The sequence below is a fragment of the Salvelinus sp. IW2-2015 genome, linkage group LG5 (genome assembly GCF_002910315.2).
Source record: "Salvelinus sp. IW2-2015 linkage group LG5, ASM291031v2, whole genome shotgun sequence".
In the NCBI taxonomy this organism is placed as follows: Eukaryota; Metazoa; Chordata; class Actinopteri; order Salmoniformes; family Salmonidae; genus Salvelinus; species Salvelinus sp. IW2-2015.
In genome coordinates this window covers 35,080,893-35,104,184 of record NC_036844.1, presented here as the reverse complement: position 1 = coordinate 35,104,184, position 23,292 = coordinate 35,080,893, and the positions used below count along the sequence as shown (strand labels likewise).

Below are 23,292 nucleotides of genomic sequence, written 5' to 3'. Positions count from 1 at the left end.
CAGTTGATTTGTCAGAGGACAAACCAAATCACAGAAGACAAACTGATATCTTTTCCGACAAGCTAAGATGTAATACCAGGCCAGAACTTTGTCCCGTGTAGACCCAAATTTGGAGTTTCAATCTCTCCAAAAAGAATGTGGTGGATCGATGGTATCAAAGCAGCACTAAGGTCTAGGAGCACGAGGATAGAATGCAGAGCCTCGGTCTGACACCATTAAAAGGGTAATTTACCACCTTCACAAGTGAGTCTCAGTGCTATGAGGGGTCTGAAAACCAAGCACTGAAGCACTTTCGTATCATTGTTGTCTTCAGGAGGCAGTGAGTTGCTGCGCAACAGCTTTTTCGCAATTTTTTTGAGAGGAATGGAAGATTCGATACTAGGGCCGATAGTTTATTAATATTTTCTGGTCAAGGTTTGGCTTTTTCAATAGAGGCTTTATTACTGGCCACTGTTTAGTGAGTTTGTAGGCACATCCGTGGATAGAAGAGACGTTATTATGTTCAACATAGGAGGGCAAGCAACAGAAGCAGCTCTTTCAGTAGTTTAGTTTGGAATAGGGTCATTATGCAGGCTTGAAGGTTCTAGAGGGCCATGATTATTTCATCATTGTGTCTAAGAGATATAGTAAATCAACACTTGAGTGTCTCCCTTGATTCCTAGGTGCCTGGCAGATTTGTATTTATTTATTTTTATCCACTTTTCCCCAATTTTTCGTTGGTGTCCAATCGCTAGTAATTACTATCTTGTCTCATGCGCTAACAACTCCCGTACGGGCTCGGGAGAGACGAAGTCGAAAGCCATGCGTCCTCCGAAGCACAACCCAAACCTAGCCGTACTGCTTCTTAACACAGGCGCGCATCCCAACCCGGAAGCCAGCCGCACCAATGTGTCGGAGGAACACCGTGCACCCGCCCCCTCGGCTAGCGCGCACTGCGCCCGGCCCGCCACAGGAGTCGCTGGAGCGCGATGAGACAAGGATATCCCTACCGGCCAAACCCTCCCTAACCCGGACGACGCTAAGCCAATTGTGCGTCGCCCCCACGGCCTCCGGTCGCGGCCGGCTGCGACAGAGCCTGGGCGCGAACCCAGAGACTCTGGTGGCGTAGCTAGCACTGCGATGCAGTGCCTAGACCACTGCGCCACCCGGGAGGCCAGGTCCTGGCAGAGTTGTGCAGACTCAGGACAACTGAGCTTTGGAGGAATACGCCGCATTAAAGCAGGAGTCCATAATTTGCTTCTTATGATCATGATCTTTTTCTCAAAGAATTTCATAATTTATTACTGCTGAAGTGAAAGCCATCCTCTCTTTGGAATGCTGCTTTTTAGTTAGCTTTGCGACAGTATCAAAAATAAATCTCGGATTGTTCTTATTTTTCTCAATTAGGTTGGAAAAATAGCGAGATCGAGCAGCAGTGAGGCTCTTCGATACTGCCACAATACTGTGTTTTCAAGCTAGTCGGAAGACTTCCAGTTTGGTGTGGCGCCATTTTCGTTCCAATTTTCTGGAAGCCTTGCTTCAGAGCTCAGGTATTTTCTGTTATACCAGGGAACTAGTTTCTTATGACAAATGTTTTTCATTTTTAGGGGTGTAGCTGCATCTAGGGTATTGCGCAAGACTAAATTGAGTTCCTCAGTTAGGTGGTAAACTGATTTTTGTCCTCTGACGTCCTTGGGTAGGCAGAGGGATCTGGAAGGGCATCAAGGAATCTTTGGGTTGTCTGAGAATTTATAGCACGACTTTTGATGCTCCTTGGTTGGAGTCTGAGCAGATTATTTGTTGCGATTGCAAACGTAATAAAATGGTGTCCAATAGTCCAGGATTATGAGGAAAAACATTAAGGTCCACAACATTTATTCCATTGGACAAAACTAGGTCCAGAGTATGACTGTGGCAGTGAGTATTTCCAGAGACATGTTGGACAAAACCCACTGAGTCGATGATGGCTCCGAAAGCCTCCCATGTGAATATTAAAGTCACCAAAAATTTGAATATTATCTGCTATGACTACAAGGTCCCATAGGAATTCAGGGACTCCAGTGAGGAATGCTGTATATGGCCAAGGAGGCCTGTAAAAGTAGCTATAAAAAGTGATTGAGTAGGCTGCATAGATTTCATGACTAGAAGCTCAAAAGACGAAAACGTCTTTTTTTTTTTTTGTAAATTGAAATTTGCTATCGTAAAATGTTAGCAACACCTCCGCCTTTGCGGATGCACGGGGGATATGGTCACTAGTGTAACCAGGAGGTGAGGCCTCATTAACACAGTAAATTCATCAGGCTTAAGCCATGTTTTCAGTCAGGCCAATCGCATCAAGATTATGATCAGTGATTAGACATTGACTATAACTGCCTTGGACATGAGATCTAACAATAAGTAGCCCTATTTTAAGATGTGAGGTATCACGATCTCTTCAATAATGGCAGTAATGGAGGAGGTCTTTTATTCCAGTGAGATGCTAAGGCGAACACAACCATGTTTAGTTTTTTAGTTTTTAAGATTTGTTAAATGGAATGTCTCTCTGAAAGTAGTAGCAGCAGCAGCTGAGTAAGGACTATGGCCCACCACAACATGACATAAACTCCTCTATGACCTTTTGCAGCTGTTAGCGGGGAGGTTGATTGAGTCGATCGTTGAGTCTGGCTGTTCCTCTTGAAGATGCAGCAGCAGAGTTTGGTCCCTCTTGTCAGAGCATGGAGTCATGCCACCTATTGAATTCAGCCCAGGAACCCAAAAACACCAAAATGATTCCAGCAGGTATGGGATATTCTGAATCATGTACCAAGAAAGAGTGGTGAGCTGGAGGATACCAGCCAGGATAAAGAATGTTCACTGATAAACTTGACTTTGACCCGGGTCCTGTTACTCTTCATGCGCAGAGTCAAAACTTGGGCCCCAAAAGATGGACCCCATCTCTCCTAGAGTAACCCAGGATGGAGGAGATGGAGTGATTCTTCTTCAGAGCCCATTTGACCAACTGGAGGGTCCATAAGAAACTACTATCCAGACACACAGGCACTAGGGAGACTATCCCATCCAAGGCTCCCAAAAACATTACTCAATCTCACTAGGTGGCAGGAGCTGCACAGTATGACCCCCATAACCAGGAGCAGGGCCGCTGCCTCCCAGCAGATGTAGAGCGAGGCCCCCAACTCCCCCAAATGGTGCTGGCCGTCCAGGAGACAGCAACGAGCACCAGGATTACAGCCAGGATGAAGATCATTCTGGAGATGATCATTACTTTGGCCTTGACTTTTTGTTATTGATGTATTGGTGCACTTGGCCCTGACTATGGAGAACTCCCAGAACCCAGAAGATGATGGCGATGATGGTCATGGCTCGGTCGGCCTGCAGGTTCTGAGGTAAGGCCAGCATGGAGTTGTAGACTTGCACTGCATCAGGTCTCACTGTCAGGTCCCAGGTTACATGAAGATGATAATGTTGTAAGGTCTACTACACTGTTGTATTCGGCACATGTGACAAATTAAATTTTAATTGATTTGAAGCTAGCCAGTCTGCACACTCAGCTCAATTCAATTCATCACTAGTATCTTATATGATCTTATGTTATACACAGCCCAGTGTTTCTCAATATAAACGCCACAGAACTGAATTAAGCTTCATAGTCTTCAAAAGGTTTCAGGGGATCTTGTGCAATATTGCCTTATGCTAACTCTGCGAAAGGAAACAACTTATTCGTCAGATGTGGGGCGGTATGTGGTTGACACACACTTAACGGAGATACTAGTGACATTCAACTAGATTGAAACCTATCATGCTGAAAAACCCTTCAGTGTGAAATAAATAATTTAAGGTACGATCCATGGACTGAAATTAACTATACAATAGACTAAATAGACTAATGATTAACAGTTTCATAAAACATAGTGGTAAACGGTCCTGACCTGTTTTATGTTGTTTTTGTATGTGTTTATGGTCAGGGCGTGGGTTTTGGGTGGGCAGTCTATGTATCTGTTTCTATGTTGGTTTTGGTTGCCTGGTATGGCTCTTAATTAGAGGCAGGTGTTTTGCGTTCTCCTCTAATTAAGAGTCATATTTAGGTAGGTGTTCTCACTGTTTGTTTGTGGGTGATTGTCTCCTGTGTCGTCTGTATGTATGTACCATACGGGACTGTTGGCTGTTTCGTTTATTTTGATGTCGTCTGTTTCCTGTCCGTGAGTTTACGTTTAGTTATGTAAGTTTATGTTCAGGTTTCGTCAACGTCGTTTTCTTGTTTTGTATATTTGAAAGTGTTTTGTTTTCGTGTTGCCAATCGTCATTAGTCAAAAAAAGATGCTTACTTCCCGAATGCTGCATTTTGGTCTGATGATCCTTCTCTCCTCTCCTCGTCCGAGGATGAGGAGAGCAACAGCCCTTACACATAGTTGAAATAATTATACACTATGATATATGTTTCAGTCAGAAGATCCCAGTCACTGACTGTAGGCTTGTGGTTAACGTGGTDAACATAAACAGGAAATGCACAGCAGCAACCAGGAAACACTTTGCATCCAGATACGTTTTTTATTTGAACATATTTAACAGGATTAAACAATCAACTACTGATTCAATTCTTTCTCTTCTTAAATTCATCCCATTTTAAAGAAGCATAAAGAGAAGTATCAGTACTGGTATAGAACATCAGAGAGGAAACAGTCAGAATATGTCCCTTCATTGCAGTCTCTTCAGGAATTTCTCCTCCCAGTCTAAATTAACTGAATATTTGATCACAATATGTCATAAACTCCTCTTTGACGTGTTAAAGACAAGGTGGAACAATAACTATGTTTCTTTCACAACTGTCTGGTCCCTTACAATATTCTAACATTGAACACAATGGAGGCTCCTCAGATTAGGAAGGGGAGGACCATCCTCCTCAGTGAAATGTCATGAAAATAGAATAGTGAAACATTAACAAAGTTATCCTTTTTAGATAAAACTGTTTAATATATATTCATATGTCACCAAATCATTTGTTAAAATACACTTTTGCATTGAAGGTCTACAGTAACTTCAACTGCTCTGTCTGGGGTAGCACCATGGTGTAGCCGGAGGACAGCTAGCTTCCATCCTCCTCTGGCTACATTGACTTCAATACAAAACCTAGGAGGCTCGTAGGCCTCACCCCCTTCCATAGACATAAATGGTAATTATGACCACTTCCGGAGGAATTCCGGAGGAATTAATCAATCCAATCAAAACTTTTGATATTCAATTCAAATTATTTTTTTCAATTTACAGGAGAGAGGACGTATATTATAMATATTTTTCTTGGTTTTAGAACTTTATTTTTGTGTCCAGTTTGTGCAATTTATTAAAATTTGCCTTGTTAACTTCAGTAGCTAGCTAGCTACTAGCACAAGTGTGCAGTTTTCTCCACCAGAATGGTAGAATGGCCAACTCTGGTCGAAAGGTGGGTACAGTGACCCGAAGAACATGGATCGTTCAGCAGGCAGCATATAAATGCCCACATCAGGCTCAAGCTTCTGAGAAAAAGCTGCATCGATCAAGACAAAGGTCTGTGTATTCAGACTGCGCGACACAGCGAGAAAGTTAGGAGAAACAGGGATGTTCTCAAGCAGCTTATCAACACCACTGTGTTTTTGGGCCTGAAAGAATGTTTCTTTTAGATGACACTACGAGAGGGAATGTTCCGCCGACAAGGGAAACTACAATGAGCTCGCAGAGGTAATTGCACGTAACAACAATATTTTACTTGCTGAGCTTATCGAACTTTCGACTGTCTTTTCTGGGATGTAGAAATCAATTCGGAATGATTTGATATCTTCCATCGCAACATCCATTAAAATATTACAGAGAGAGGTTGACGCAGAGCATTTTTTCGCGTGTGCTCAAGTAGGCTTTTTACTTTCCCCTGGAATTTATTTTGCAAAGAGTAAAACACAATCACTCCGGACAGAGACAATCAAAAGCTGATGATATAAATGTTGCAGCAGTCTAGGTTCACCTAAACATTAGAAATCTGCTGTATGGGATGAAAACGAGACCATTTTTCAGTCTGATCAACTGTAGGCTACTAATAAGAGCAGATGCATACAGTCTATGTGCACTGTCCATTTGGTCAGGGTAACTAATTGGTAATGTTATTTATTTATAGTCCATTTGTGTGTCAGGAGAAAACGTGAATGTGATCAAATTTGGTTTATATTCAAAACTGGGCTGGCTAGGCTGCCAATACGTTTTCAATCCAAAAAGTATTAACTGGAATTAGTCCATCAACATAATAGTGATGACAGATGTGAGTAGATTTTTATAAGGCCTACAGTTGCATAGAACTGCATGATGCAAACATTCATAAAGCTCAGCCCTGTGAGTTCTATTGTCTATCAGTTGTTGTCTGTGTGTCTGGGCAGAGGAAATCCCCCCCCCTAATCTAGTGTAAATATAATTCATATGAACAAGTATAAGGTTGCTGCAGTTTGACAGGGTTTTCATCCCCCCCTAGGGTCAGGAGTTTTTCTCTCAGTTTTTTAAAACTATGTGACCTGATTTAGGAAAAACTGGTCCCATCATAGCATCATAACTGATTAATCACTGTTATACCTTATAGGGTCCAGAGTTTTCCTGGTTAGGTTAACAGATAATGAAAAACTCCGGGCCCCAGAGGCGAAAAATTGCCCCCCTGCTCTGGGACCTATGGTGCCACCAGTCTGCTGGCAGTTGTCAGTTATCGTCAGGTATGTGGAGTAGAGGTTGACCGATTAATCGTCWTGGCCGAGTAATTAGGTCCGATTTCAAGTTTTCATAACAATCAGTAATCAGCATTTTTGGACGTCGATTATGGCCGATTACATTGCACTCCACAACTGCGTGGCAGGCTGACCACCTGTTACGCGAGTGCAGCAAGGAGCCACGGTAAGTTGCTAGCAAGCATTAAACTTATCCTATAACAAACATAATCACTAGTTAACTACACATGGTTGATGATATTACAAGTTTAACTAGCCTTTGTCCTGCGTTGCAAATAATCAATGCGGTGCCTGTTAATTTATCATCGTATCACAGCCTACTTCGCCAAACTGGTGATGATTTAACAAGCGCATTAGCGTTGCACCAATGTACCTAACCATAAACATCAATGCCTTTCTTAAAATCAATACACAAGTATATATTTTTAAACCTGCATATTTAGTTAAAATAAGTTCATGTTAGCAGACAATATTAACTATGGAAATTGTGTCACTTCTCTTGCGTTCTGTGCAAGCAGAGTCAGGGTATATGCAGCAGTTTGGGCCACCTGGCTCGTTGCGAATTGTGTGAAGACCATTTCTTCCTAACAAAGACCGTAATTAATTTGCAAGAATTTGACATAATTATGACATAACATTGAAGGTTGTGCAATGTAACAGCAATATTTAGACTTATGGATGCCACCCGTGTCACGCCCTGGCCTTAGTTATCTTTGTTTTCTTTATTATTTTAGTTAGGTCAGGGTGTGACATGGGGGATGTTTGTGTGTTTTTGTCTAGTCGAGGGTGTTTGTAAAGAGTTTAGTCGAGGGTTTTGGTAGAGTTTATGGGGTTGTGTTCAGTGTAGGTGTTTAGGTATGTCTATGGTTGCCTGAGTGGTTCTCAATCAGAGACAGCTGTCTATCGTTGTCTCTGATTGGGAGCCATATTTAAGGCAGCCATAGGCATTAGACAGGTTGTGGGTAATTGTCTATGTCTATGTTGCATGTGTGCACGTAGTTTGTATAGCTTCACGGTCGTTTGTTGTTTTTGTTTAGTTTTGTATTAGTGTTCGTGTTTGTTTCTTCTTCATTAAAAAAGAGAAGATGTATTTATATCACTCTGCGCCTTGGTCCACTCTTTCACCTCAAGACGATCGTGACAACCCGTTAGATAAAATACGTAACGGTTCCATATTTCACTGAAAGAATAAAGGTTTTGTTTTCGAAATTATAGTTTCCGGATTTGACCATATTTATGACCAAAGGCTCGTATTTCTGTGTGTTTATTATATCATAGTGAAGTCTATGATTTGATATTTGATAGAGCAGTCCGACTGAGCGGTGGTAGGCAGCAGCAGGCTCGTAAACATTCTTTCAAACAGCACTTTCCTGCGTTTGCCAGCAGCTCTTCGCAATGCTTGCTTCACAGCGTTGTTTATGACTTCAAGCATATCAACTCCCGAAATTAGGCTGGCAATACTATAGTGCCTATAAGAACATCCAATAGTCAATGGTATATGAAATGTAAATGTATAGAGAGAAATAGTCCTACAATTCCTATAATAGCTACAACTTAAAACTTCTTAACCTTTTGAGAATACAGGGGGTGCTGTTTCAACTTGGACATTTTGCGTCTCCAAATTAAACTGCCTCGTACTCAATTCTTGCTCGTACAATATGCATATTATTATTACTATTGGATAGAAAACAATCTCTAGTTTCTAAAACCGTTTGAATTATGTCTGTGGGTGAACCAGAACTCTTTCTACAGCGAAAATCATGACAGGACATGCGAAGGTCTGAAAACTAGGCTCTGATCTCGGATCAGTTTAAAGGTCTGTATGTGCCCTATGGGTTGAAATGAACTGCACCCGCCTTCCCYTGGATGTCAGTAACCAATGAGAAGTGGAATGGAGTCTCTACGTATTTGTCAGAGCTTATAAAGCCCCAAGGAACGAGGTGCGCTTTCTTTTCGACTTCCGCCATTACGCAACGCAAGACCTCMGGATAGCATTTTGAAAYGCTCAGTTATCGGCCTTAGATATGTCCGTCTGTARTTTAATTCGATATAGGTGTTAGAAACATCATAACGAAGTTATTTTAAACCGAGTTATATCAGTTTATGCGAGTATATTGCTATTTTCGGTATTTCCTTAGTATTGAACTTTGGCCATTTGGGCATGTCTGTGCGACATGGCTATTGTTAGCTGCTAGTTCCGAAGTTGAAGAYGTTTTACAACAAAGCAACGATTCTTTTGGACAAAGGACACATTGCCCAAGATACTGATGGAAGCTCGTCCAAAAGTAAGAGCTATTTATGATTTTATTCCGTATTTATGTGGAAAAATGTAAACGCAGTTGTCGGCCATTGTTGCGGCACTAGTCTGGCTGTAACGCACACTGTATGTCTAGTAACGTTAATTTAAAAAATCTAAATCAGCGGTTGCATTAATAACCAATGCATCTTTCATTAGCTGTCCAACCTGTATTTTTTTAGTCAATCTAATCGATAAATAATCGTAAACTTAGGTGCCTTTCCAAGATGGCGCCGGCCAGAATGCATGCCATGTTTTGACAGATTACATTGCATAACCACGATTTGTGATGYTAAATATGCACATTTTCGAACAAACTCTATATGCATTGTGTAATATGATGTTACAGGACTGTCATCTGAAGAATTCTGAGAAGGTTAGTGAAAAAATTAATATATTTTGGTGGCGATAACGATATCGCTCTTTTTGCCTTGAATCAATGCTGGGGTGATGTTAGCTCATGTGGTATGCTAATATAACGATATATTGTGTTTTCGCTGTAAAACACTTAGAAAATCTGAAATATTGTCTGGATTCACAAGATCTGTGTCTTTCAATTGCTGTATGCTGTGTATTTTTCAGAAATGTTTTAGGATGAGTATTTTGGTAATTGACGTCGGTCTCTGTAATTATTCCGGCTGCTTCCAACGCTATTTCAGATTGCAGCTGCAATGTAGAACTGTGATTTATACCTGAAATATGCACATTTTTCTAAAAAAAAATATGCTATACCATAAATATGTTATCAGACTGTCATCTTATGAAGTTGTTTCTTGGTTAGTGGCTATATATATCTTTATTTAGTCGAATTAGTGATAGCTACTGATGGAGTAAAAAAGTGGTGGAGTAAAAAAAGTGGTGTCTTTTGCTAACGTGGTTAGCTAATAGATTTACATATTGTGTCTTCCCTGTAAAACATTTTAAAAATCAGAAATGATGGCTGGATTCACAAGATCTGTATCTTTCATCTGGTGTCTTGGACTTGTGATTTAATGATATTTAGATGCTTATATTTACTTGTGACGCTATGCTAGGCTATGCTAGTCAGCTTTTTTACTGTGGGGGGTGCTCCCGGATCCGGGATGGTGACTCGTGAGAAGTCTTAACTGGGAATATAGAAGACTCATGTTAAAAGGAACCACCAGCTTTCATATGTTCTCATGTTCTGAGCAAGGAATTTAGACATTAGCTTTTTTACATGGCACATATTGCACTTTTGCTTTCTTCTCCAACACTGTGTTTTTGCATTATTTAAACCAAATTGAACATGTTTCATTATATATTTGAGACTAAATAGATTTATTAAGTTAAAATAAGTGTTCATTCAGTATTGTTGTAATTCTCATTATTACAAATATATATAAAAATTGGGTGATTAATGTGTATCGTTTTTTTTTGGTCCTCTTATAATCGGTATCGGAATTGAAAAATCATAATCGGTCGACCTCTAATGTGGATGATCAGGGCGTTATTCAGGAACGTTTCTCGGGCTACTTTGATGTGTCAAATGGGTGAGATGCCAACTCTGTGTTTAACTTCACGGAGAAACTTGTTCAAACCTACGATATTGCAGCTGTAATGGAATGTATCTGCTATTTGTTTTTCCAGAAAAGTCCCCTCCTGTTCCCTGATTTAAGAGGTGATGACCAGTCAACTCTACTACCATTGTCAACTCTGTCCTGACAGGAAATKAAGCAACATCTCATGTGCCCGCTCATCCACTGGCACATTGAAAGTTTCCTCTCCAAGCTCTGTGAGTACCCATATCCATTTTCTCTCATTACTCTATGTAGAGTCAATCACATACACAAACATAATTACATTATTACACATCAATGGTTTTACTCCTTGCTTGGACTAACTCATTCTTAGCTGTTTGGTCTAACTGTGTAGTGTGTTGTGTATTGTTTTTTTGTCTTCCCAGACAAGTCCTGTCCTGCACTGAAGTCATTCCTCTGAACACCTCAACGCATGCCTCATACCCTTATTCAATCACTGCTGTGACCCCTTTCCAACACTGTGGTAGTAGCCCTCTCACTCCCATTCCCCATAATATTGTTGTGTTCCAACGCTGATGTACAGTGAGTCCCCCAGCTCAGGCTTCCCTTCGATCTGCGTGGAGGAGTCGCTGATAATTGATCTGGCTACCAAGGAAACAGGGATGAGGATGAGAAATCCAGCCAGGATGAAAAGTATTCCAGCAATAATTATCAACTTGGCCTGAGATGTTTTGTCTTTGATGCAGTTGGTGCTCTTGGCTCCGACCATGGAGACCATGACCCCCAGAACCACCAGGATGATGGCAGGTCCCGTGTGGCTCAGTTGGTAGAGCATGGCGCTTGCAACGCCAGGGTTGTGGGTTCATTCCCCACGGGGGGACCAGGATGAATATGTATGAACTTTCCAATTTGTAAGTCGCTCTGGATAAGAGCGTCTGCTAAATGACTTAAATGTAAATGTAAATCATGGCTCTGGCAGGCTGCAGAAAGTGGGGCCAATACCCCATGGAGTTGTACTTCTCACACTGTGTCTGTCCTGTGCTTTGTGTCACACAGCTCATCCACAGGCCGTACAAGACCATCTCTGTGTTGGTAAAGTTAGCTGCTAAGAAGGTTGTCTCTATCCAGGTGGGGAGAGCACAGATCACAATGGTCAGTATTAATCCTATGACTCCCAGGGCGATGCCCACGACCTCCACCATCTCCTCGGTTAACCCGATATCCATTATATCCATGCCCATAAAATACTGTCTCCCTGACTGCGTCTCGATCAGCACATTCGTTCACTCCGAAGTTTGTTCCTGAGGTCTTCTGTAAGAATGGAGAGCTGATCCACTCAGAAGACCTCTATAACTACTCGATGCTGTGATGTCACTTAAATATGTTGTCATGGAAACAGACATCCTATTAACAYGTATGTGGGGCTTTATGTGGTTGTGACCCAAATGGGTGAAAAACTCTACTCAGTTTCAAACTCATCAAACAGCATTGTGTAACAATATGGAATGTTGAGATCCAACCTAGAATAAACCAATAATTACCAAATAGGGATAATTATAATATAATAACTATCGAAAAAATATAGGAAATTGATGAAAATGGAAGCTTCCCAATCTGAGTTGGGCTAAAGACGTAATTAAACCTGTTTTAGTCTTCCCTCAACCCAATCCTAACCTAATACACTCCGGCGCTGACGGAGATGGCCGCCTCGCTTCGCGTTCCTAGGAAACTATGCAGTATTTCGTTTTTTTATGTGTTATTTCTTACATTGTTACACCAGGAAATATTAAGTTTTATTACGTACAGTCGGGAGGAACTATTTGATATAAGAGCAACTTCAACTCACCAACATTACGACCAGGAATACAACTTTCCCGAAGCAGATCCTCTGTTTGGTCAACCACCCAGGACAATGGATCGGATCCCAGCCGGCGACCCAAAACAATGGTGCCGCGGAAGGGGCAGACGGAGCGGTCTTCTGGTCAGGTTCCGTAGACGGGCACATCGCGCTCCGCTCCCGAGTTAACTACTCGCCAATGTCCAGTCTCTTGACAACAAGGTAGACAAACTCAGAGTAAGGGTTGCCTTCCAGAGAGACATCAGAGATTGTAAAGTTCTTTGTTTCACGGAAACATGGCTCATTCAGGATACGTCATCAGAGTCGGTACAGCCACCTAGATTCTTCACGCATCGCGCCGACAGAAACAAAMWTCTCTCTGGTAAGAGAGAAGGGAGGAGGTGTATGCCTTATGATTAACGAGACGTGTGATCATAACAACATACAGGAACTCAAGTCCTTTTGTTCACCTGACCTAGAACTCCTTACAATCAAATGCCGATCACATTATCWACCAAGATAATTCTCTTTGATCATAATCACAGTCGTGTATATCCCCCCCCAAGCAGACACATYGATGGCCCTGAAAAAACTTTGTTTGAATCTATGTAAACTGGACACCACATATCCTGAGGCTGCATTTATTGTAGCTGTGGATTTTAACAAGGCTAATCTGAAAACAACGTTCCCAAAATTTTATCAGCACATCGAATTCGCAACCCGGGCTGGTAAAACCCTGGATCATTGTTATTCTAACTTCCGCGATGCATATAAAGCCCTCCCCTGCCCTCCTTTYGGAAAATCTGACCACGACTCATTTTGCCACTGACCCAATTTTGCGCCCGTGCTAAGGTCTGTTCAACGCTGGTCCGACCAATCGGATTCCACGCTTCAAGATTGCTTCGATCACGTGGACTGGGATATGTTACGCATAGCGTCGGACAATAACATTGATGAATACGCTGATTCGGTGAGCGAGTTTATTAGCAAGTGCATCGGTGATGTTGTACCCACAGCGTCTATTAAAACATTCCCCAACCAGAAACCGTGGATTGATGGCAGTATTCGTGCAAAACTGAAAGCGCAAACCACTGCTTTTAATCAGTGAAAGGTGACCGGAAACATGACCAAATACAAACAGTGTAGCTATTCCCTCCGCAAGGCAATCAAACAAGCTAAGCATCAGTATAGAGACAAAGTAGAGTCGCAAGCCGCGAGGTATGTGGCAGGGTTTACAGTCAATCATGGACTACAAAAAGAAAACCAGCCCCGTTGCGGACCACGATGTCTTGCTCCAAGACAAACTAAACAACTTCTTTGCTCGCTTTGAGGACAACACAGTGCCACTGACACGGCCGCTACCAAAACCTGCGGGCTCTCCTTCACTGCAGCCAACGTGAGTAAAACATTTAAACGTGTTAACCCTCGCAAGGCTCCTCGCAAGACCTCCCGGGTGGCGCAGTGGTCTAGGGCACTGCATCGCAGTGCTAGCTGCGCCACCAGAGTCTCTGGGTTCGCACCCAGGCTCTGTCGCAGCCGGCCGCAACCGGGAGGTCCGTGGGGCGACGCACAATTGGCATAGCGTCGTCCGGGTTAGGGAGGGTTTGGCCGGTAGGGATATCCTTGTCTCAGTATGTAAGAAAAAAAAGAAAAAAGTCTGTATGTAATAAAAAAAAAAATATATATATATATAATTATAATAATAAAATGTATGCACTCTACTGTAAGTCGCTCTGGATAAGAGCGTCTGCTAAATGACTAAATGTAAAATGTAAATGTAAGGCTGCCGGCCCAGGCGGCATCCCCAGCCGCGTCCTCAGAGCATGCGCAGTCCAGCTGGCTGGTGTGTTTACGGACATATTCAATCAATCCTTATCCCAGTCTGCTGTTCCCACATGCTTCAAGAGGGCCACCATTGTTCCTGTTCCCAAGAAAGCTAAGGTAACTGAGCTAAACGACTACCGCCCCGTAGCACTCACTTCCGTCATCATGAAGTGCTTTGAGAGACTAGTCAAGGACCATAGAAGTGTTTGGCCATAATGACCATCGTTATGTTTGGAGGAAAAAGGGGGAGGCTTGCAAGCTGAAGAACATCATCCTGAACGTGAAGCACAGGGTGGCAGCATCATGTTGTGTGGGTACTTCGCTGCAGGAGGGACTGGTGCACTTCACAAAATAGATGGCTTCATGAGGTAGGAAAATTATGTGGATATATTGAAGCAACATCTCAAGACATCAGTCAGGAAGTTAAAGCTTGGTCGCAAATGGGTCTTCTAAATGGACAATGACCCAAAGCATACTTCAAATGTTGTGGCAAGGTATTGGAGTTGCCATCACAAAGCCCTGACCTCAATCCTATAGAAATTTTGTAGRCAAAACTGAAAAACTTGTGCCAGCAAGGAGGCCTACAAACCTGACTCAGTTACACCAGCTCTGTAAGGAGGAATGGGCCAAAATTCACCCAACTTATTGTAGGAAGCTTGTGGAAGGCTACCTAAACATTTGACTCAAGTTAAACAATTTAAAGGCAATGCTACCAAACACTAATTGAGTGTGTGTAAACTTCTGACTGACTGGGAATGTGATGAAAGAAATTAAAGCTGAAATAATGTCACGACTTCCGCTAAAATCGGTCCCTCTTCTTGTTCGGGCGGCGTTTCTATGGTCGACGCCACCGGCCTTCTAGCCATCGCCGATCCACCTTTTATTTTCCATTTGTTTTGTCCTTGCCTTGCACACCTGGTTTCAATCCCCCAATTACTTGTTCATYATTTAACCCTCTGTTCYCCCATGGTTGTTTGTGAGTGATTGTTTGTGTGTGATACGGTCCGTTATTGTGGGCTCGTTTGATTGTTGTATTTTGTGATTTTTGAGTAAACTACGTTTATTACTCATATCTGCTGTCCTGCGCCTGACTCCTCTACACCAGCTACACACAGGCACTATCACAGAATCACTCACCTACCGAATGGAGTCARCAGGAGCAGACGCCCTCCCTGTGGCGATAGAGGAGCGCGTCCAGCAGCATGCGACCATGTTGCAACGTCTGGGCACCGCCATGGATCGCGTGCTGCAGACAATGGATTTTTGGGAGAGAGGAGGAGGTCTTCCAGCCCCACTACAGCAGGCCCCACTGTCCACCCCTCCTCAACCGGTCCCAGTGGGATTCAGCTCTCGCTCCCGAGGGAGTATGATGGGACGGCTGCCGGATGCCAGGGGTTCCTACTCCAGCTGGAACTCACCTGGCAACCGCCCACCCGGCTCCTTCGGGACGTGAGAGTGTGTCCGCCCTCGTCTCCTGCCTCTCAGGCAAAGCCTTGGAGTGGTCCAACGGCGTATGAAGGAGTAAAGGAGACGTGGCGTTGGACCATTACGCAGAGAACGTCTGTTCCACCTGAGGCAGGGGACGAGGAGCGTGCAGGGTTTTGCTTTGGACTTCCGGACCCTGCCACCAGCGCGGGATGGAACGACAGGGCCCTGATCGATCACTACCGGGACGTCCTCGCGCAGACTGCACGTCGGGAGTTGGCCTGCCGAGACACCACCCTCACGGTGGACCAGCTGGTGGACCTGTCCATCCGGCTGGAGAATCTGCTGGCTACCCGCGGATGTCCGGATCGGGGCCTGTCAGTTCCATGCCCCAGCACCTCCGCTCCGACGCCCATGGAGCTGGGAGGTGCTGCGCTTAGGGCGACCAGAGGAGGGGTCATTCCCTGTGGCCGCAAAGGGCACACTGCTGGTCGGTACGGGGGGGGGGAGGGGTTCCTCAGGGAGTCGAGGCAGCAGGCAGGGCACTATCGTGTCACCCCAGGTGAGTCCCGCACCAGGCTCACCCAGCGCCCCTGTTGCTCACATGTATGTGTTCATAAACTTTCCTGAGTTTTCCTCGCATTCCCAGCATAAGGCGCTCGTATTCAGGCGCAGCGAATTTTATTGACCGTTCATTTGCCCATAGTTTAGGATCCCCCTTGTTCCTGTGATGGGCCCTTCCCTGTGCACATAGTCGACCATTAGGGTCAGGGCTGATTAGGGAGGCCACCGCTACACTAGACATGGTTACGCAGGAGGGTCACAAGGAGAGAATCAGTCTCTTCCTTATTGATTCTCCTGCGTTTCCCATGGTGCTGGGCCTACCCTGGTTGGCCTGTCATGACCCCACTATTTCGTGGCAACAGAGGGCTCTCMAGGGGTGGTCACGAAGTGCTCAGAGAGGTGTGTAGGGGTTTCCATCGGTGCGACTACGGTGGAAAGTCCAGACCAGGTCTCCACCGTGCGCATCCCCTCAGAATATGCTGATTTGGCTCTCGACTTCTGTAAGAAGAGGGCGACTCAATTACTAACCCATCGACGGGGGGATTGTGCGATAAATCTCCTGGTAGACGCAGCACTTCCCAGGAGTCACGTGTATCCTTTGTCACAGGAGGAGACGGCGGCTATGGAAACATATGTCTCCGAATCGCTGGGGCAGGGATACATTTGGCACTCCACTTCACCTGCCTCCTCGAGTTTCTTTCTTGTGAAGAAGGATGGAGGTCTGCGCCCGTGTATTGACTATCGGGGGATATCAATCAGATCACTGTCAGGTACAGTTGCCCGCTGCCTCTCATCGCCAGTGCGATCGAGTCAATGCACGGGGCGCGCTTCTTCACAAAATTGGATCTCAGGAGCGCTTACAACCTGGTGCGTATCCGGGTGGGGGATGAGTGGAAGACGGCATTTAGTACCACCTCAGGGCACTATGAGTACCTCGTCATGCCGTACGGGTTGATGAATACGGGTTGATGAATGCTCCATCAGTCTTCCAGGCCTTTGTTGACAAGATTTTCCGGAACCTGCACGTTGCAGGGTGTAGTGGTGTGTATCGACGACATTCTGATATACTCCGCTACATGCGCGGCGCGTGTGTCCCTGGTGCGCTTGGTGCTTCGTTGACTGTTGACGCATGACCTGTACGTCAAGGCTGAGAAATGTCTGTTCTTCCAACAGTCCGTCTCCTTCCTAGGGTACTGCATTTCCACGTCAGGGGTGGAGATGGAGAGTAACCGCATTTCAGCCATGCGTAATTGGCCGACTCCCACCACAGTAAAGGAAGTGCAACGGTTCCTAGGGTTTGCCAACTATGACCGGAGGTTTATCCGGGGCTTTGGCAGGTAGCGGCTCCCATTACCTCACTGCTGAAGGGGCGACCGGTGCGACTGCAGTGGTTGGCTGAGGCGGACAGGGCTTTTGGTCACCTGAGGGCTCTGTTTACCTCGGCTCCCGTGCAGGCTCATCCGGATCCCTCTTTGGCGGTGGACGCGTCCGATTCTGGGATTGGAGCCATGCTCTCTCAGCGCTCAGGCACACCACCAAAGCTCCGCCCCTGTGCCTTCTTTTCGAAGAAGCTCAGCCCTGCGGAGCAAAACTATGATGTGGGGGACCGGGAGCTGGTGGCTGTCGTCAAGGCTCTGAAGGCGTGGAGACATTGGCTTGAGGGGGCTAAACACCCTTTTCTCATCTGGACGGACCACCGCAATCTGGACTATATCCGGGCGGCGAGGAGACTGAACCCTTGCTAGGCAAGGTGGGCCATGTTTTTTTTTTTTACCCGTTTTGTGTTCACCCTGTCCTATCGACCAGGTTCCAAGAACGCTAAGGCAGACGCACTGTCCCAGATGTATGACACAAAATAGCGGTCCATGGATCACACTCCCATACTCCCAGCCTCTTGCCTGGTGGCACCGGTGGTGTGGGAGCTGGACACAGACATCGAGCGGGCGTTACGTGCAGAGCCCACTCCTCTCCAGATTCCAGCTGGGTGTCTGTACGTTCCGTATGCTGTCCGCGACCGGTTGATCTATTGGGCCCACACGTCACCCTTCTCTGGTCATCCTGGCATCGGTCGGATGGTACGCTGTCTTAGTGGGAAGTACTGGTGCAAGGCTCCCAGGCACCTGCCCAGAGGGAAGGTACAACCCCTACCCGTTCCACCATGGCCGTGGTCGCACCTGTCGGTGGACTTCCTCCCTCACGGGGCAACACCACGATCCTGGTCATTGTGGAATGGTTTTCTAAGTCCTGCCGTCTCCTCCCTTTGCCCGGTCTCCCTACGGCCCTACAGACTGCGGAGGCCCTGTTCACTCATGTCTTCCGGCACTACGGGGTGCCTGAGGACACCTATCTCTGATAGGGATCTCGGTCAGCCTCACCTCAGGTTTTCACCCCGAGAGTAACGGGCAGGTGGATAGAGTAAACCAGGATGTGGGTAGGACCGGCCGGGGGAGTGGGTGGCGTTCATCCCCTGGGCAGAGATGGCCCAAAACTCACTCCGCCACTCCTCCACTAACCTCTCCCCCTTCCAGTGCGTACTGGGGTATCAGCCGGTTCTGGCACCTTGGCATCAGAGCCAGATCAAGGCTTCTGCGGTGGACGAATGGTTTAAGCGATCGGAGAAGAACTGTGACGCCGCCCAGGTGCACCTGCAAGGGCTGTGATGCAGCAGAAGGCGAGCGCCGACCGCCACCGCAGTGAGGCCCCGGTGTTCGCACCGGGGGACCGGGTCTGGCTCTTGACCTGAAAACCTGCCCCATTGCCTGCCCTGCCGGAAGCTGGGTCCGCGGTTTGTGGGGCCATTCAAAGTCCTGAGGAGACTGAACGAGGTATGCTACAGGTTACAGCTTCCCCCAGATTACCGTATTAATCCCTCTTTCCATGTGTCTCTCCTCAGGCCGGTGGTGGCTGGTCCACTCCAGGAGTCTGAGGTATGGGAGGTTCCTCCGGCGTTTGYTGTTTGAGCCATCCTGGACTCGAGGCATCGGGCGAGGGGCCTTCAGTACCTCGTGGAGTGGGAGGGGTACGGTCCGGAGAAGAGATGCTGGGTGCCGGTGAAGCACGTCTTGGACCCTTCGTTGCTGCGGGAGTTCCACCGTCTCCATCCGAACCGCCCTGCGTCTCGTCCTCCTGGTCGTCCCCGAGGTCGGTGTCGGCGCGCTGCTGGAGCCGCGTGTCAAGGGAGGGGGGGTACGGTCCCTCTCCTTGTTTGGGCGGCGTTCGGCGGTCGACGTCACCGGCCTTCTTGCCATCGCAGATCCACTTTTCATTTTCCATTTGTTTTGTCCTTGTCTTGCACACCTGGTTTCAATCCCCCAATTACTTGTTCATTATTTAACCCTCTGTTCCCCCATGGTTGTTTGTGAGTGATTGTTTATGTGTGATATGGTCCGTTATTGTGGGCTCGTTTGATTGTGTTTTGTGATTTTTGAATAAACRACGTTTATTACTCATATCTGCTGTCCTGCGCCTGACTCCTCTACACCAGCTACACACAGGCACTATCACAAATAAATCATTCTCTCTACTGTTATTCTGACATTTCACATTCTTAAAATGAAGTGGTGATCCTAACTGACCTAAAACAGGGAATTTTTACAAGGATTAAATGTCGGGAATTGTGAAAAACTGAGTTGAAATATATTTGGCTAAGGTGTATGTAAACTTCTGACTTCAACTGTATATATGTATGTTTCAGTTGGAAAGTCCCAGTCACTGTCTGTGGGCTTGTTGGTGATGTAGTGAACAAAAACAGGAAATGCACAACAGCAACCAGGAAACGTTAGATACAATTATTTAATTTGAACATATTTGACAGGGTTAAACAATCAACTACTGATTCAATAATTGTTCTACTTAAATTCATCCCATTTTAAAGAAGCATAAAGAGAAGTATCAATACTGGTATAGAACATCAGAGAGGAAACAGTGAGAATATGTCCCTTCATTGCAGTCTCCTCAGGAACTCCCAGTCTAAATTAACTGAATATTTGAACACAATATGACAAACTCCTCTTTGACGTGTTAAAGACAAGGTGGAACAATAACTATGTTGCTTTCACACATATCTGGTCCTTTCCGACTCTTTAACATTAAACAGAAACGATAGAGGTTGTTTTATCATAGAATTACATATAGAATCACAATTCTATTCTCTCCATTGCTTTCAATTAAAGAAAGTACAGTTTCTCTGTTAAAGCAGTAGCAGCAGCAGCTACACCAGACTATGGTCCCACCACAATATGACATAAACTCCTCTATGACCTGTTGAAGACAGAGCTGTTAGCGGGAGGTTGATGTAGTTGTCGTTGAGTCTGGCTGGTTCCTCTTGAAGATGCAGCAGCAGAGTATGGTCCCTCCTATCAGGAGCATGGAGGCAGACCACCTACAGACTTCAGCTAAAATAACCAGGTCATGTTGGGTAAACAGGAYGWRWGGGTAGAGCTGCAGGTGGASATCCGTTCTTAAGTAATGGWCAACCAAAAACASAGTGGTGARCTGCAGKATACCAGYCAGGATGAARAATRTTCCAWYGRTRAACCTGGCCTTGACCCTGATCCTGTTACTCTTGATGCAGTTACAGCACCTGGTCCCAAAGATGGACCCCATCACTCCTAGAGCTCCCAGGATGGAGGAGATGGAGGTTGTCATCAGAACCATCCAAATGTCCCCATAGTGGGGCTCAGGATGATGGCTGAATGGGATCCATACAGAGAGAGCACTGGGCACTAGGGAGACTATCCATCCGAAGATTCCCATCATCCATCCAAACACTCCCACAGTGATGCACAGTGTGACCCCTCCAATCAGGAGCAGGGAGGCCGCCACCCAGCCGATGTATAGCGAGTTCCCCAGCTCAGTCTTCCCTTTGATCCGCGTGGAGGAGTCGCTGATGATTGATCTGGCTAGCAAGGAAACAGGGATGAGGATGAGAAATCCAGCCAGGATGAAAAGTATTCCATCGATAATTATCAACTTGGCCTGAGATGTTTTGTCTTTGATGCAGTTGGTGGACTTGGCTCCGAACATGAAGAACAAGACACCCAGAACCCCCAGTATGATGGCAGTGAGGATCATGGCTCTGGCAGGCTGCAGATCATATTTCCAATACTCCATGTAGTTGTACACTTCACACTGTGTCTTTCCCGTGCCTTGGGTCACACAGCTCATCCACAGGCCGTACCAGACCACCTCTGTGTTGGCTGAGTTATCTGCTATGAAGGTTGTCACTATCCAGGTGGGGAGAGCACAGATCACAATGGTCAGTATTAATCCTATGACTCCCAGGGCGATGCCCACGACCTCCACCATTTCCACGATAAACACGATATTCATGATATCCATGCCCATAAAATACTGTCTCCCTGACTGCGTCTCGATCAGCACATTCGTTCACTCCGAAGTTTGTTCCTGAGGTCTTCTGTAAGAATGAAATATGGTTCCCAATCAGAGACAACGATTAAACAGCTGCCTCTAATTGAGAACCAATTCTAGGCAACCATGAGACATACAACACCTAGACTAGTACCACCCATAAACATACAAAACCCCTAGACAAGACAAACACATACATCCCCATGTCACACGCCCCTGACTAACCAAATATATAAGAAAACAAACGATAACTAAGGTCAGGGCGTGACAGTGGTGACTGCAGTTACGTGGACATATCCAGCCAGGATGAAGAATGTTCCACTGATAAACTTGACTTTGACCCGGGTCCTGTTACTCTGAATGAGTAACTTCTGCTGATAATTACAGCACTGGTCTCAAAGATCGAGACCCCACTCTCCCCCAACGAAGTCTCCAGGATGTGGATGCAAGATGGAAGTGATTGGTCATAGGAACGTCAGGCATTTGACCCCAGACGGGGGATATACCTTAAGAAATCATATTCAGCTAATCCACACACTAGGGATGTAGGGAGACTCATCCCAACCAACAGGCTCCCAAAAAATGAAACTCAGAATCTCACTAGGTGGAACAGGGTAGCTGCACAGTTATGAACACCCATTCATGTAAGCCAGGAGGCAGTAGGCGCGTGACCTCCAGACAGATGTAGATGTGAGGCCCCAAACTCGCCCAACAGCTGGTGACTGAGCCGTTACCACTCAGGAGACAGAACGAGCACCAGGATTACAGCCAGGATGAAGATCATTCTGGAGATTATCATTTCTTTGGCCTGGACTTTTTGTTATTGATGTAGTTGGTGCACCGCAATATGGATATTCCCAGTACCCAGAAGATGATGGCCAATGCTCTGACGCTGCTGTCCGGTGCATATCGAGCAGGCATGTAGCTGAGTGAGACCTGACACTGCATCAGGTCCCAGGTCAGGTCCAGTCCAGGTATACATGAGAGTGCTGTTGTAAGGTTGTAAGGTCTACCCTGTTGCATTCGGCACATGTGACAAATTAAATTTGATTTGAATAGCAGCACGTCTGCACACTGGCTAAAATTTTTCCATCACTAGTATCTTTATGATCTTATGTTACCACAGCCCAGTGTTTCTCATATAAATGCACAGAACTGAATTAAGTTTCATAGTCTTCAAAAGTGTTTAGGGGATTTTGTGCAATATCAGATATTGTTAACTTTTGCAGTGAACAACCTATTCTTCAGATGTGGGTCAGTAGTGTGTGAGACACACTTGAAGGGAACTAGTGACATTCAGTTAGATTGAAACTACATCTGAAAAACCCTTAAGTTTGAAATAATAATTTTAAGGTTGGATTCATGGACTGAAATTAACTATATAGACTAATAGACTAATGATAACAGTTTCATCGATGGCTTGAAATAATTCTACACTGTATATATATGTTTCAATCAGAAGGTCCCAGTCACTGACTGTAGGCTTGTGGTTAACGTGGTGAACATAAACAGGAAATGCACAGCAGCAACCAGGAAACACTTTGCATCCAGATGTTTTTTATTTGAACATCTTTAACAGGATTAAACAATCAACCTCTGATTCAATTCTCTTCACTTAAATTCATCCATTTTAAAGAAACATAAAGAGAAGTATAATACTGGTATAGAACATCAGAGAGGAAACAGTCAGAAAATGCTCTCATTCATCGAGTCTCACGTACCTTCTCTCAGGTCTAAATTAACTGAATATATGGACACAATATGTCT

General features: G+C 45.3%; 2 protein-coding genes across 2 annotated transcripts in view; both read right to left on the bottom strand.

Annotated features, from left to right (window-relative positions):
- LOC139027725 (claudin-4-like) overlaps positions 1–11,746 on the bottom strand; it is a 13,108-nt gene extending 1,362 nt beyond the window's left edge. The window contains exons 1-3 of the mRNA XM_070443503.1: positions 11,464–11,746; positions 11,083–11,312; positions 3,069–3,134 (exon numbers count right to left, since the gene is read on the bottom strand). Of these exons, the coding sequence (XP_070299604.1) occupies positions 3,069–3,134; positions 11,083–11,312; positions 11,464–11,746 (579 nt within the window). The remainder of the gene's footprint in view (positions 1–3,068; positions 3,135–11,082; positions 11,313–11,463) is intronic.
- Positions 11,747–19,929: 8,183 nt separating this feature from the next.
- Positions 19,930–21,552, bottom strand: LOC111963745 (uncharacterized). Its single transcript, XM_023987237.2, has one exon. The coding sequence runs from the start codon at positions 21,499–21,501 to the stop codon at positions 20,434–20,436; it is 1,068 nt and encodes a 355-aa protein (XP_023843005.1). The 5' UTR covers positions 21,502–21,552; the 3' UTR covers positions 19,930–20,433.
- Between the last annotated feature and the right edge of the window lie 1,740 nt (positions 21,553–23,292).